Source organism: Salminus brasiliensis, chromosome 13, assembly GCF_030463535.1.
Source record: "Salminus brasiliensis chromosome 13, fSalBra1.hap2, whole genome shotgun sequence".
Classification (NCBI taxonomy): Eukaryota; Metazoa; Chordata; class Actinopteri; order Characiformes; family Bryconidae; genus Salminus; species Salminus brasiliensis.
Window position 1 is genome coordinate 12,235,432 of NC_132890.1, and position 12,217 is coordinate 12,247,648.

Below are 12,217 nucleotides of genomic sequence, written 5' to 3' on the forward strand. Positions count from 1 at the left end.
TCGAGATGCAACATGTCAGAAGTGATTTTGGTCAGCGACAGAGAGAAAAGACTTACAGCATGTCTGGGCAGTTGTCCGGCTTGTCAAGGAGTCCTCCCTCCATGACGAAGCGCAGTACTTGCTCGTTGGACATGCCCTGGTAAGGTTGCTCTGCAAGGGTGGCTATCTCCCACAACACCACCCCAAATGACCTACAATGAGAGTGAGTATGAGAGAGAGAGAAAGAGAAGGGGAAAGGGTGGGAGAAAGTTAGATGTCACCAGTATCCATATCCCTGGTAAATGTCACAATAGCCTGTTTCTGCGCTTGTGGCACCAGCTTTTCATGTGGACCTGGCATAACTTGATCCACTTGGACGGGATGAAAACAAGGCCATCCAAGTTTGAGACAGTGCTGCTCCTGATCGCTCAAGACGAGCTCCTTGCAGACAATGGCCAGCGAGGCTAAAAGCCCTCATCGAAGATCTCTCACAGTTACATTGTTTGTGCTTTTAGTATCCTCAAAAAAACAAAACAAAAGCCACAGCTGCAAACCTCAACTACTACTACTTTTATTTTTGAGTTGTCTTTTTGTTGGCCATGTGTTCTTCATTAATGCAAACGAGTCTATACGTCCTCCGGCGGCCGGCAAAAGGGAGCAACAAAGGGGCAGAAAGGCCTCTATGAGTCCCTCATAAAACAAAACACACACACACACATGCATGCAGAAAAAAAAGAAGCGCACAAAGCGCTCACTGTTGCCAGTCATTATTCATTAACTCTCCGAGGACGCATTTTCCATGCTGGCCCAGGATCAGAGAGGCAGCTCCACAAGCCCTTAAAGCGGGCCTGTTACAACAGTGACTTGTATCTAATTGGCTGCAACAGCAGTGTGTTGAAAGACAAAACCACAGCAAAGCAGGGGGAGGTTTTCTGAAAAAAAGGAAAAAAGGAAGGAACAAATGAAGACACCTAACGGTGAGTTTTATGGGTGCACGGGACGGGAGCTCGTGTCGGCCCTTTTCATCCGGAGTACTTCAAACGCGGCCTATCCGGAGAAGGGATGGGGCTGGCACCCGCGAGCCCGTCATTAGGGAACATCTGGAGGAGTTTAGCAGCGCACCGCAGCACAGAGCTGGTGGGACGCTCGCGATTGGGAAACCGCACAAAGTAAAGGAGCCGGTCCACGGCAGTATTTCTCCATTTGACTATGTTATTGCTGTGGCGATGGGCTCAGGCAACAGAGTGGAGAGACACAGAGTCTGAGCGAAAAAGACAGAAAGAGAGAGAGAGAGAGTGAGAGAGAGAGAGATAGACAATGAGTTGGGCAAGTTTCAACCAGCTGGGGTTTGGATGATGATGTAGTATCTTTCTACATGGGACATAAGAGGTGGGGAAAAAACAACACATAAAAATTTTAGCACCTCATGGGAGCCAGTGAGGCTTCCCGTTGCTGCCTGAGTTAAGAAAACACAGAGAAGCTGCTGGAGGATTCAAGCACTTGAGATTCTGTTGAAAAGCAGTTAAGCGAGTGAAGAGGGATGTGTCATTTTAGCTGCTGAGCTCTGTTTCTGTCTCCACTGTAAAAGAGAGTTGTGCAGACATGAGCTCACACACAGATGCACCCTGATGGGTGGCAGCAGAGCAAACCACTGTGCAGTGTGTGCAAATGTGTTTGAGAACCACTGAGGATGCATTGCTCTTACCAGACATCGGAGTTGGTGGTGAAAACGCCATCTTTCAGAGACTCGGGGGACATCCAGCGGACCGGCAGTAGCCCTTTGCCTCCTTTCCGATAGTAATCCGTCTCGTAGATGTCCCGCGTCATGCCAAAGTCTGAATAAAAGAGGACAGCAGAAATGAGATTAATGAGGATACTGCACAGTGGAACCACTCTTTTCACCACCTTTCCTTCAAAGCTCATCCCAGGAAGATTTATAGGGTTTTTCCCCAGCACCCTCCACTGCTCCTAAATACTTCATTTAGACCGGGCAAATGCTTTTGGAGTGTGTTTAAGCATTAATCACCTCCGATCTTGACAGTAAAGTCCTCGGCCACCATGCAGTTTCTGGCGGCCAGGTCCCGGTGAACGAACTTGTTGGCGTTGAGGTACGCCATGCCATCTGAAATTTCCCCAGCCATTTGAATCATCTTCTTCAGTGATGGCAAGGGCTGGCTACACGACCCCTGCTGCAGAACCAGAGGGAAAGTAACACACACATATGTATATATATACATTAAACGCTTCTACTGCAGTGTTGTTTTTTAAGCAAAACATAGAACAGTTTAAGAAAACCATAAAGCCAAAATAACAGAGATGAAGGGAAAGTGAGAGGGAGAGAAAGAGATAGGGAGGGAGAGAAAGAGAGGGAGATTTACAATTCATCTCTGCATCTGGACCTTGGCCAAATATTTCTGGTGACATTGTGAGAGGATTTAGACTAATGCTGTTTAGAATGGACTGCACAGGAATGGGCCGTATACAGGGAATTAGCAAATTCTATGAACTAGATAGAACTAGAACTGTCAAGCAGGGTGGAATACTGGCCCGTGTTTTTTGGGAATTGTAACTCTAAAAATAAAAATACCATGAATCAACACAATTAGTGATTTTTTAACCTACAGTGGAAAACAGTCAGAGTAGCTACACTAAGGAGACTTTTGTGCATTTCTACTTCATAGCTATTAGGGCTTTCTTGACTGACTGTCTGTTACTCTACACCTTAGCTTAGGTTTTTTAATGGCCAGCTGTCAGGGTTACTCCTGACGTTAGCTGCTCTACATGGTTTCCATGACCCTGCATCGCGGCAAGGATGTTTTTGTGGCCTGTTGTCTGACTGACTCATTACAGCTGGGACGTTTCCTAGGCCGGCAATGTCTTGCACCCCAAAACCATCCCATTCCGACTGCCTGGATGACGGTGCTTCATGGCTCTTGGACCTCCTGGGCTGAGCAGGACTTTTCTGACGCCCAGGTGCTTGGTTAGTCTCTTGTCATTTCAAGACTTGATTACTACAACTCTCTTCTGTCTGGTCTCCCTTTGCGCACCATCAGGGCCCTGCAACTTATTCAGAATGCAGCGTCTCGGGTTGTCTTCAACGTTTTTAAATTCAGTCAGTGAAGAGTGTAGCTGCTACCCGCATCAGATTCAGATCCTACAAAGCCAAGAATGGACCAGCTCCTCCATACTGGACAAAAGTTGATCTAAACCAAGAGCCCTTCAAGCTTCAAGTACGGCTCGGCTCGACCCACCATCCCTTAAAATCCATGGAAGACAAGTGCCCAGGCTTTATTATGTACTGCACCGAAGTGGTGGAAGGAACTTCCCCTGGGTGTCCTAACGGTAGAGTCACTCACTGTCTTCAAACACAGACTGAAGACCCACCTCTTCCGAGAGTACTCGGGCGAAGTGAAAGTATTATGGTCTCCATACTGACTTGTGTTTAGTAGTATCTAAGCTTGAGTAAATAGTGAAGCACTTTTATAAGTCACTCTGGATAAGAGCTTCTGCCGTAAATGTAAATGTATGTCTTAGGGTTGGATTTAAGTTTTATTGTTGATTATTCTTTGCTTTTTGTGGATATGTGCTAATTTGGCTCTACGTAATCTGCATCAATTATTATTACAGCATCCTTTTTTGTGATGGTCTGTAGTCTAAAACATCAATTCTCACTTACCAACATCACTAACTGTCAGAATATTCAAGTGTTTTAAGTTGATATCAGTAACAACTATAAAGGGCCAGTCCTCTGACTGGTGGAAAATAAGTCATTCTTCCTAACAATGCCAGCACCAGTTACAGTAAACCAAGGAAATGACTGCGTTCGAAACACTGAAAGACAAAGTTGAGGGTTTCTATGGAAAACCACATTTTTAATGAAGAATAGACTTATGGACATGGCTCATTATGCCAGTTTCGTCAATCCTAAACTGCTGTTTCTTATTTGCAAAAGTTATGCTTCTCATATGCAACAGTTTGATGTTTAAAAGCTGTTCTGTCTAAATTTAGCTTTTAAATAAATGCCTGATTTATGTGATTGTTCAAAGTTATTTCCTAACCTTTGTTTTTCTGATTTATTTTCATATTTCAATATATTTCAGCCTTCTTATTTTTCCACACAGCCCAATTTGGACCACAGGACTCCAAATGACCTCTGCCTGCTCTCTGCCTCGCTCATTAGAGCGAGTGGCGAGTGATAAACCATAGAGCTGTAGATTTCAGTACCTGTTTGGATCGGAGGGAGCGCAGGTAGCTTTTCAGATCCCCTCGTGTCATCAGCTCCATGATCACCAAAGTGGGCTGGCCTTGTGAAACTACGCCCAGAAGCCGCACCTTGACCAGTCAAGAGAATAAAGCAGGGTAAGTGCACACTCTACACTGTATGTTATACATTTGTCATATTCCCATGACTACAGGTGAGCTGATGAGCTGAAGAGGCCTTCTTCATTGACATTCACAAAACACTCTCCGGTGGTTGGTTTCAATTAGTAGTAGTGCCAACAAAGAGCCAGTTTCAGTTTTGTTTTTACATGGCAAGCAAAAATTGTTCCCCACTTTTCCTGTCCACTTCCTGAAAGACGGTCACAGAAGACGGCCCAGCTTTTCAGACAGCAGGTTTAAAACTACTTGCATATTTAAGTTGAAGAATTTCTGCCTCTAAATTGCTTACATAAGGCTCAGTGATGATAAGTAACCACACTGCTGTGTTAATAGTGTCAATAAGCCTACACCTCACTCTACCACTTACCATTTACTGTAAGGAGTCTGTCCAATCAATTACTTTTATTCAAGTTTTGTTCTCTAGTTTCTTACCACATGGTGACAGTTGAACTCCTTCATGACAGAGGCTTCATTGAGGAATTCGATGCGTTCACGCATGCTGGCCGACTCATTCACTGTCTTGATGGCCACCTTGGTCTCAGGTTCGTCCTTGACAACACCTTTGGCAATGCCCTCATACACCATGCCAAAGGAGCCCTGACCCAGCTCTCGACAAAGAGTGATCTTCTCCCGTGACACCTCCCACTCATCTGGTACATACACTGGTAAAGAAACAGAAACAAATAAATGAAACACCAAAGTACCAGTATTCAAATAATCTGAGAATCCTTATTCTCACTGCACTCATGTTTTTTTTTTAGAAACTATGATCATTCTCTTTATGTCATTGAAACTGAATATGTCAATTCAAAGCAGTACTTACTTTCTGCAGCGCTGAAGTACTCAGGGTTCACAGAGGCATAAAGGACCCCATTGCCCAATCTATCATTGTTCCTGTGTAAAGAAGGACTAAAGTCAGCTCTCTATAAACAACAAAGTTACAGCATTGTTTCAGGTTCTGAAAATGGACACCTCACCTCTTCTTTTTAATGTAGATGATACTGCTGATGAGACCGATGAGCGCGAGCAGCACTATGATGGGGATAGTGATGGCTAGATACAGCATGTTCTCGTAGGCTTCTGTAAAGGTCAACAAAGTATCGGTATAACTAATACTGCACCGCACATATAACTATGTCTTGAAAAATGTCACCTCTACCAGTTCTTAACTACACTCAGTGTAGTATGTGTAGGTTCCTTACGGTGCGGTGGAGGAACATAGAAGGACACTGGTTCGGTCCAGGAGCCATTTCCAGCCAGGGAGGTAGCCCTCACACGGGCTGAGTAATTGCCAAAGCCCAGGTTGGTCAGTCGGGTTCCTCTCAACTCCCTGTACTGCTGGCGGGACACACACTCGTGCTTCTCAGGCTGAACACACAGACACACACAAAAACAAAATGTATCACTGTATCATATTTGTTATCAGAGTATACAAATCGTTTTGATTTTGGGAAACATGAATCAAAATCGTGTGAAGTCAGAGATTTACTCACCTCTGTTCCCAGACGAAACTTGATTTCATACATGAGGATGAGTCCGCTGGGCCGAGGTGGCTCAGGCCATCTCAGCACAACCGTATCTTCCGCCCTCTCATCCTTCTCATGAGTCACTGGGCCAGGGATATCATCTGCTTTTTCTGCAAGAGGACATAGCACTGCTCAATGGACACCCTCTTACAAAAGACAACAAATGAAGAAAAACACACTTACACTGTTTACTGTTATACACAGGTCACAACCCAGCCCTACAGAACTCTAGGTTCTCATTCTCTTCCAGTTCACAACATACTAGGCCCTAATTCTGTTTATTTGCCTTGTTGCCTTTTCCCTCCACCTGCCTGAACTTTGTATTTGCGTCACAGATATTCCACACAAGTGCTCATGTTTCAAAGTGGAATGGACTAACCAAATTAATAATTTGTGGAGTTAGAAGTTCATGCTAACAACCAAGATAAACTAACTAACAGACGATTCGGTATGAGGGTAAGCAGCAATTAACATCAACATTATTAACAACAAAATTGATGCTTTCTGAGTAATTTAGTATCATCTACCTCTCTGTACTTTTAATATTTCTTAACATGTTTCATAACACTTATTCTTTATTTTTTTCCACTTCTAAAATTTTTGAGTTTATTTACCATAAATGTCAATTCATTTTACATATTCCACAATTTCCAACCTCTCTCTGTCCCTTAAAATTACACTACTGTGCCTTTAACACTGATCTCTATTCTGATTGGTTGTCCTGTATTGTGTCTCATTCAAGAAACAGTTCCAAATGCAACACTCCTTATAACTTCAGTGTAAATGGGTGGGGCTAAACTGCAGTCGGCTGACTTGTTGAAAGTCATAGAAAGAATGAATTTAAACCAGGCTGCTTTTGAAGATCAGTTTCTATATGCAAACAATGTTCAAATACTACATCAAACTAATCAAATGTTTAACATGGGACATTAAGCTGATTTTTTTACTTTGTAAGTTTCAAGTTACATTAGTTTTATTTTCTTTAAACATTGATTCTAAATTTTTAAATGATTTAATAACAGTTTATGTCTTGTATCATTGATAGGGGTAGCTTATGTTTAAAAGCATATTAGGATACAGCACCGTTTAATGTCTACAGCTTTAAAGAACTCCAGTTTGAGGCTGGTGAAAACATCTGTCCACCCTTGTGAGAACTGCAATGCCCTGCAAGATGCTGGAAGGTATTTCACTGAAGTGTAGAGAGAAAGTCTGGGAGTGTTTTTTTTCCTGGAACTGGAAGGAAAGGTTGGACAAAGTAGTTACCCACTGACTTTACAGCCATTGTTAAAGTGTTTTGGGAGCCAGAACAGAAAAAAACATGGGATAGTGGCCATTAAGGCTGGCTAGAAGATCTCTTTACTAGGTTCTTAAACGCTTGTACCAAACGGCAGTGTAACCATGAGTGGTGAAAAGAGTATTGCTGGCATCAGTGTGTGAGGAGATCAACATGAGTTCACGCTGCAGTTCTTGTTGGAGTGTGTGGGCTGCAGCGGCTCACCTGCTGGTTTGGTCCTGGAAAAGACGAAGGCAGCAGCGCTGCAGCGCTCAACCTCATGGTTGCAGGCGTGAACGTCAATGCGGTAGACGGTGAACGGCTGCAGATTATTGATCTCTGTGAACTCTGTGTAAACTGTGGACTCTGAAAACGGATAGACGCGCTCCAAAAGCTCTGGGTCCGTCATGTTGCCCTCTTGCCCGGTCATGTTCCGGCCCACACCACGCACTAGTGTACCATTGGCCACCCCAAACAGATCCCGACGACGTCTGTCTGGAGGCCTGAGGGATAGAGATCAGAGTTACAGTGAAGAGGAAAAATGAAAGACAGGAGACAAGAAGAGAATCATAAAAGAAAGAAAGAAAGAAAGAAAGAAAGAAATGAGATGCGAAGTACAATAGCAGATGTAAAAGATGACAAAAGTAAAGAAAAACAGAAAAATATAAAAGGAATGAAATGGAAGAAAAAGAGAGGGATCAAAAAAACAAGAAGACAAAAGGGGAGGAGAAAGAAGAGAAAATGGGTTTACAATAAAATAAAGGTAGAAAAAAACAATAGAAAACAAAAGCAAAAGAGGAGAGCAACGGAAGGAGAAAAGAAGAGAAGGAAAAAGAAGAAAACAAGTGTAGACAAGATGAAGACAGAAAAGAAACAAAAGAAGAGAAGAGAAAAGAAACAAATAAAAAGAAGAGGGGAGAACTGAGGTGAAGAGAAGATGACAGAAGTGAGGAGAAGAGGAGAGAAATGAGGAGAGAAGTGAGAACAAGAGAAGAGAAGAAAAGAGAGGTGAGAAGTGAGGAGAATAGGAGAGAAGAAAAGGTGAAAAGCAGAGAAGAAAAGAGTAGAGGAGAGAAATGAGGAGAATGAGAAAAGAGGTGAAGAGAAGTGAGAAGAAGAGAGATAAAAATAAGAGAATAAGAAGAGAGGAGAGAAATGAGGAGAAGAGGAGAGGACAGAAGAAGAGAGAAGTGAGAAGAGGAGAGGAGGAAACGTGGTTTAAAGCAAGCAGTTTTGAAACTACAGAGCAAAAATAAACGTGAAAGAAAGGAAGAGGACAGAGGAGAAATTAGCCAGAGGATTCCAGCGCACTCTTCACAGGGCCTTCTAAAGCACACAACAAGCACAACTTCCAGCATTTAGTCACACAGGGCCAAAGCACCACCCTGTGCAGCACCTGCTCCTAACACACCCCTGATGCTCATACGATGACCTATGACACCCACATTCCATATGAATGCTAAAAGCTATTATTCTATAAACATATGATGCTAATATTTAAAACCTATGGCTCCCATGAGACTAGCTGGGTGGTTCCCTGGTAGAACTGCAAAATGCTCAAACAGCTGACATGCCAAAACTGTTAATGGTCTCAACCCAACCCCAGTGAATCCTACTCTCTCTCATGTAGAATGGAATTAATTTAGACCTCCCCGCTATAGATAATATAGTCACTGTCAGCTGCAAGTAATAATGGATCATTAGCATTAGCACAATGTTCCTCACTTTGAGGCGCATGACTCATACAGTCACAGTCTGAACTATGAACTTCTGATGCGTATCATGTTAACAAAACAAATAAACAGAAGAGCTATTGTCTGCACCTACTTTAGAAACAATAAATACAAAAGAGGTAGATAGAAAAAACCCTTGAACTTGCGAAGCTTGCTTTGTGCCGCTGCTACAATGGAAATGGAATGGCAGACTGGGGGAAAACAAAAAGTACACTGAAGCCACACTGAGCTTTTTTCTCTCCTCACAGAGCGGAGTGTGTGTGTGTGATGGTGATGATGAAGCTTAAGGCGTTGCCTACAGGTCACCGCCGAGGACATGCATGCGACAGCAACGACTGCGCTTTACCAGACGCTAACGTAGCCACTCCACAGATGCAGCTGAAGGCCAGAGGCCGTGGCCTTACCTAGTGCCATCTTTAGGTGACACGTACCGATTCGCTCGCTCAGGGTCTCTGCAAAGATTCAATAGTCAGACCCTATGATGGGATTGAGACTTCAGAGACGGAATAGACAAGATGGTGTAGTGGGGTGACGGGGTTGTGTGGAGGTGGCGCTGACCAGAAGTGTGAGATATATGAATACGAAGGATACAGGCAGAAAATATGAGCATGGACGATGGACGGACAGGCATATACAGACAGGAGTGACGACAAACAAAAAAAAAGCTTCTTCTTGTTTCGTTAATGGTAAGTAGAGGCTGTTAAAGGGACTGCCAACTTATTTTCTTAATCTGGTCATGCTTTAGAATGTAGGGTCCTGCATGGCTGTTTTAACAAAGAACAATTCTCCTCATTTCAATTAAGTGATTTGGGCTGTTAAGTGTTTCCTCTGTTGAGAAATCAGTTGTGCAAGACTTTTTGTAAGATGTCCTGTGATCTCTGTATCCAATCAGAATTAGGGCAGATATTTCATCAGGTGGTCCTCATCGCTGGTGAGGTGTTTGTGTGATTGACCTGATTCCTACTTGCGTTGGACACTGGTTTCTGTAGTCACTTCTGTTTAAAGGTAACAATCATGTAATCCAATATTACACCGACTGAAAATCCAACCTCTGCCAGAAAATAAAAGCTTTTAAAAAACCCACTAAAAACCTATTGATGCTGTGGGGTTGTTAACGTTGCCATGGCTACACCACAGACGATCACTGTGGAGTCTGAAATGTCCATGCGGTCGTGTTCAGACAAGAACGTTTTTCTTACTTTGCACTACATTTAAATATTGTTTTTTCTATGGTTCTATGGTTATGGTCACATAAATATTTGCAAAGTAGTTGACAGCCCCTTTAAACCCTTCTTTTTCCAGGGAATAGTTACTGACAAACCTCTCCATATCTCCTATACAGAAACAATACAGATTACAATTTAAAATGCAACAGTTACAACACAAGTGTTTGGGTCTAAACAATAGTTCCCAATCTTCATCCAGCATTTTAAAGTTATTATTTAATTTGAACATTACATTTTTCAATCTAATACATGCTTTTTATTTAGCTGATTCATTAAATAAGGTGTGTTTGAACCGACAAATTTGTGCAAGCATGTGGGACTCCAGAACCCAAATTAAGAACCAATATAAGGAAAGACAGGGGGTTAAATGCAGGTGAGGTTAGCAACATTATATTTGTGGATAAATGGGAAATTTTTATTACCGTTACTGATGTAATGTTGGAATTACGCCTAATAATTACAACTAAAAGCCCAAGAGTAGGCCGCAAGATTCACGAAGATGTCTCTGACAATTCTAAAATGTCTTGATGGGACCTACAAGTAGCTTTTGCTTCCGCTGTTATTTGAGTGCATGCATCTACAATCAGAAAGAGCCTGCAGTTGAACTTGTCATGGAAGGTAAACAAGGAGGAAAACCTTGGCGTCAAATAAATAAATAAACAAATAAGCAAGCCTAACTTTTTCCTTACCTCCATCTTTCAAATGTCAACCTGTCTAAACATGTCAAAAACAAGGGCTTTCATGGGGTGTCCTGATTGGTATTAGACAAATAAGGTGTCTTTTGTTACTGTATCAGTCTTCATTCTAGCTCTATGTTAGGGGTCAGGTACTTAGTCTAGACTAAGGAAATGCAGCAGGTGTATGATGCAGAAAGCAGAGGCAGTTTGAGGTTCTGCATGCCACAGGACATGTGCATGTCTGTAGGCCAGGTGGGGGGCAGAGGTTGTCCTCAGCTGAACCGTGACAGGCTAACTCTCTAGGAATCTCCTCTCCTCTCTACTGTCTTTTCTTCGCAACCTCCACCCTCAAAACTGCTCCAATAAGCCAATCCTCTTTCCCAACCTTAAGCAGGGTCAGACGTTTCATCAGGACAGTGGATGTCATGCTGTATTTAAGACACAAACACACACACACACACAGCCAAGCATTCTTGGCATGGGGTGCTCACAGGGAAGCCACAAGAAGGAAAGGTCTGCTGGTACAGTGAAGGCAACACACACACACACAGCTGAATGCTGGGAAGAACCGCTTTAGACAACAGGTGTTGTGCTGACTCTTCTTCACTGGATGTACATCATGCAGATACATAAAGTAATATATATATATATATATATATATATATATATATATATATATATATATATATATATATATATATATATTTACAATTTATTATACTTCAGACCAACTATGTCTGAGGTAAGTATATAAGATTTTCACTGAACCGCTCCTTTAATGCAGCAGCATTATTTACCTTCCCTTCCCCAGAGTGTAAAAGCATCCCTAATGTGCACCACAGAGTAATGACGTAGGCTGATTATAGAGGCTTCTAACTGGCTTGGTGCCCACACAGCTGATCTAGCACAATGCAAAAAAGAAGAAATCACAAGAGCCTCTCTCTTTCTCTCCCTCATCATCCGGCGGCTGACTCGGAAGGGATCTTCCCTCGAAATTCATTAACATTCCATACGGCTGCGCTGTACATTTCCTGGCAGCCGCTCACTCCAAGCTAAACAGCCATGGAACAAAAGAGAGTGTGTGAGGTGAGGAGGGAGGCGGAACGGAGAGCGTGTGACAGAAAGAAAGGAAAAGGGAGATTTCCTCTTCATTCACTCACTTTCACCACCTCCCTCTGTTCCTACTTCAGGCCCTCTGCATCCTTTCTCGGATAATTCTTTTTCCTGGAGCACGCCAAGTTAATATATGAGGGTTACTCAATGGGGAACGAGGCACCGCACACACTGCGCTACAGATAAACACACTCCAGTCTGTCACCTAGTCTTAAACGATGAGACGCAAGTCTTGAGATGTGCATTCTAAGGGTGGCTACACAGCAGGCCATCAGGACGGAGAGGAAAATAAGTCACCATGAGCCAGAGA

General features: G+C 42.9%; 1 protein-coding gene across 1 annotated transcript in view; it reads right to left on the reverse strand.

Annotated features, from left to right (window-relative positions):
* Window positions 1–12,217, reverse strand: part of igf1ra (insulin-like growth factor 1a receptor) — a 116,391-nt gene that overhangs the window by 5,967 nt on the left and 98,207 nt on the right. Inside the window, exons 11-20 of the mRNA XM_072695355.1 lie at window positions 7,384–7,661; window positions 5,853–5,995; window positions 5,562–5,727; window positions 5,337–5,439; window positions 5,183–5,253; window positions 4,792–5,021; window positions 4,204–4,311; window positions 2,006–2,168; window positions 1,685–1,814; window positions 57–191 (exon numbers count right to left, since the gene is read on the reverse strand). Of these exons, the coding sequence (XP_072551456.1) occupies window positions 57–191; window positions 1,685–1,814; window positions 2,006–2,168; window positions 4,204–4,311; window positions 4,792–5,021; window positions 5,183–5,253; window positions 5,337–5,439; window positions 5,562–5,727; window positions 5,853–5,995; window positions 7,384–7,661 (1,527 nt within the window). The remainder of the gene's footprint in view (window positions 1–56; window positions 192–1,684; window positions 1,815–2,005; window positions 2,169–4,203; window positions 4,312–4,791; window positions 5,022–5,182; window positions 5,254–5,336; window positions 5,440–5,561; window positions 5,728–5,852; window positions 5,996–7,383; window positions 7,662–12,217) is intronic.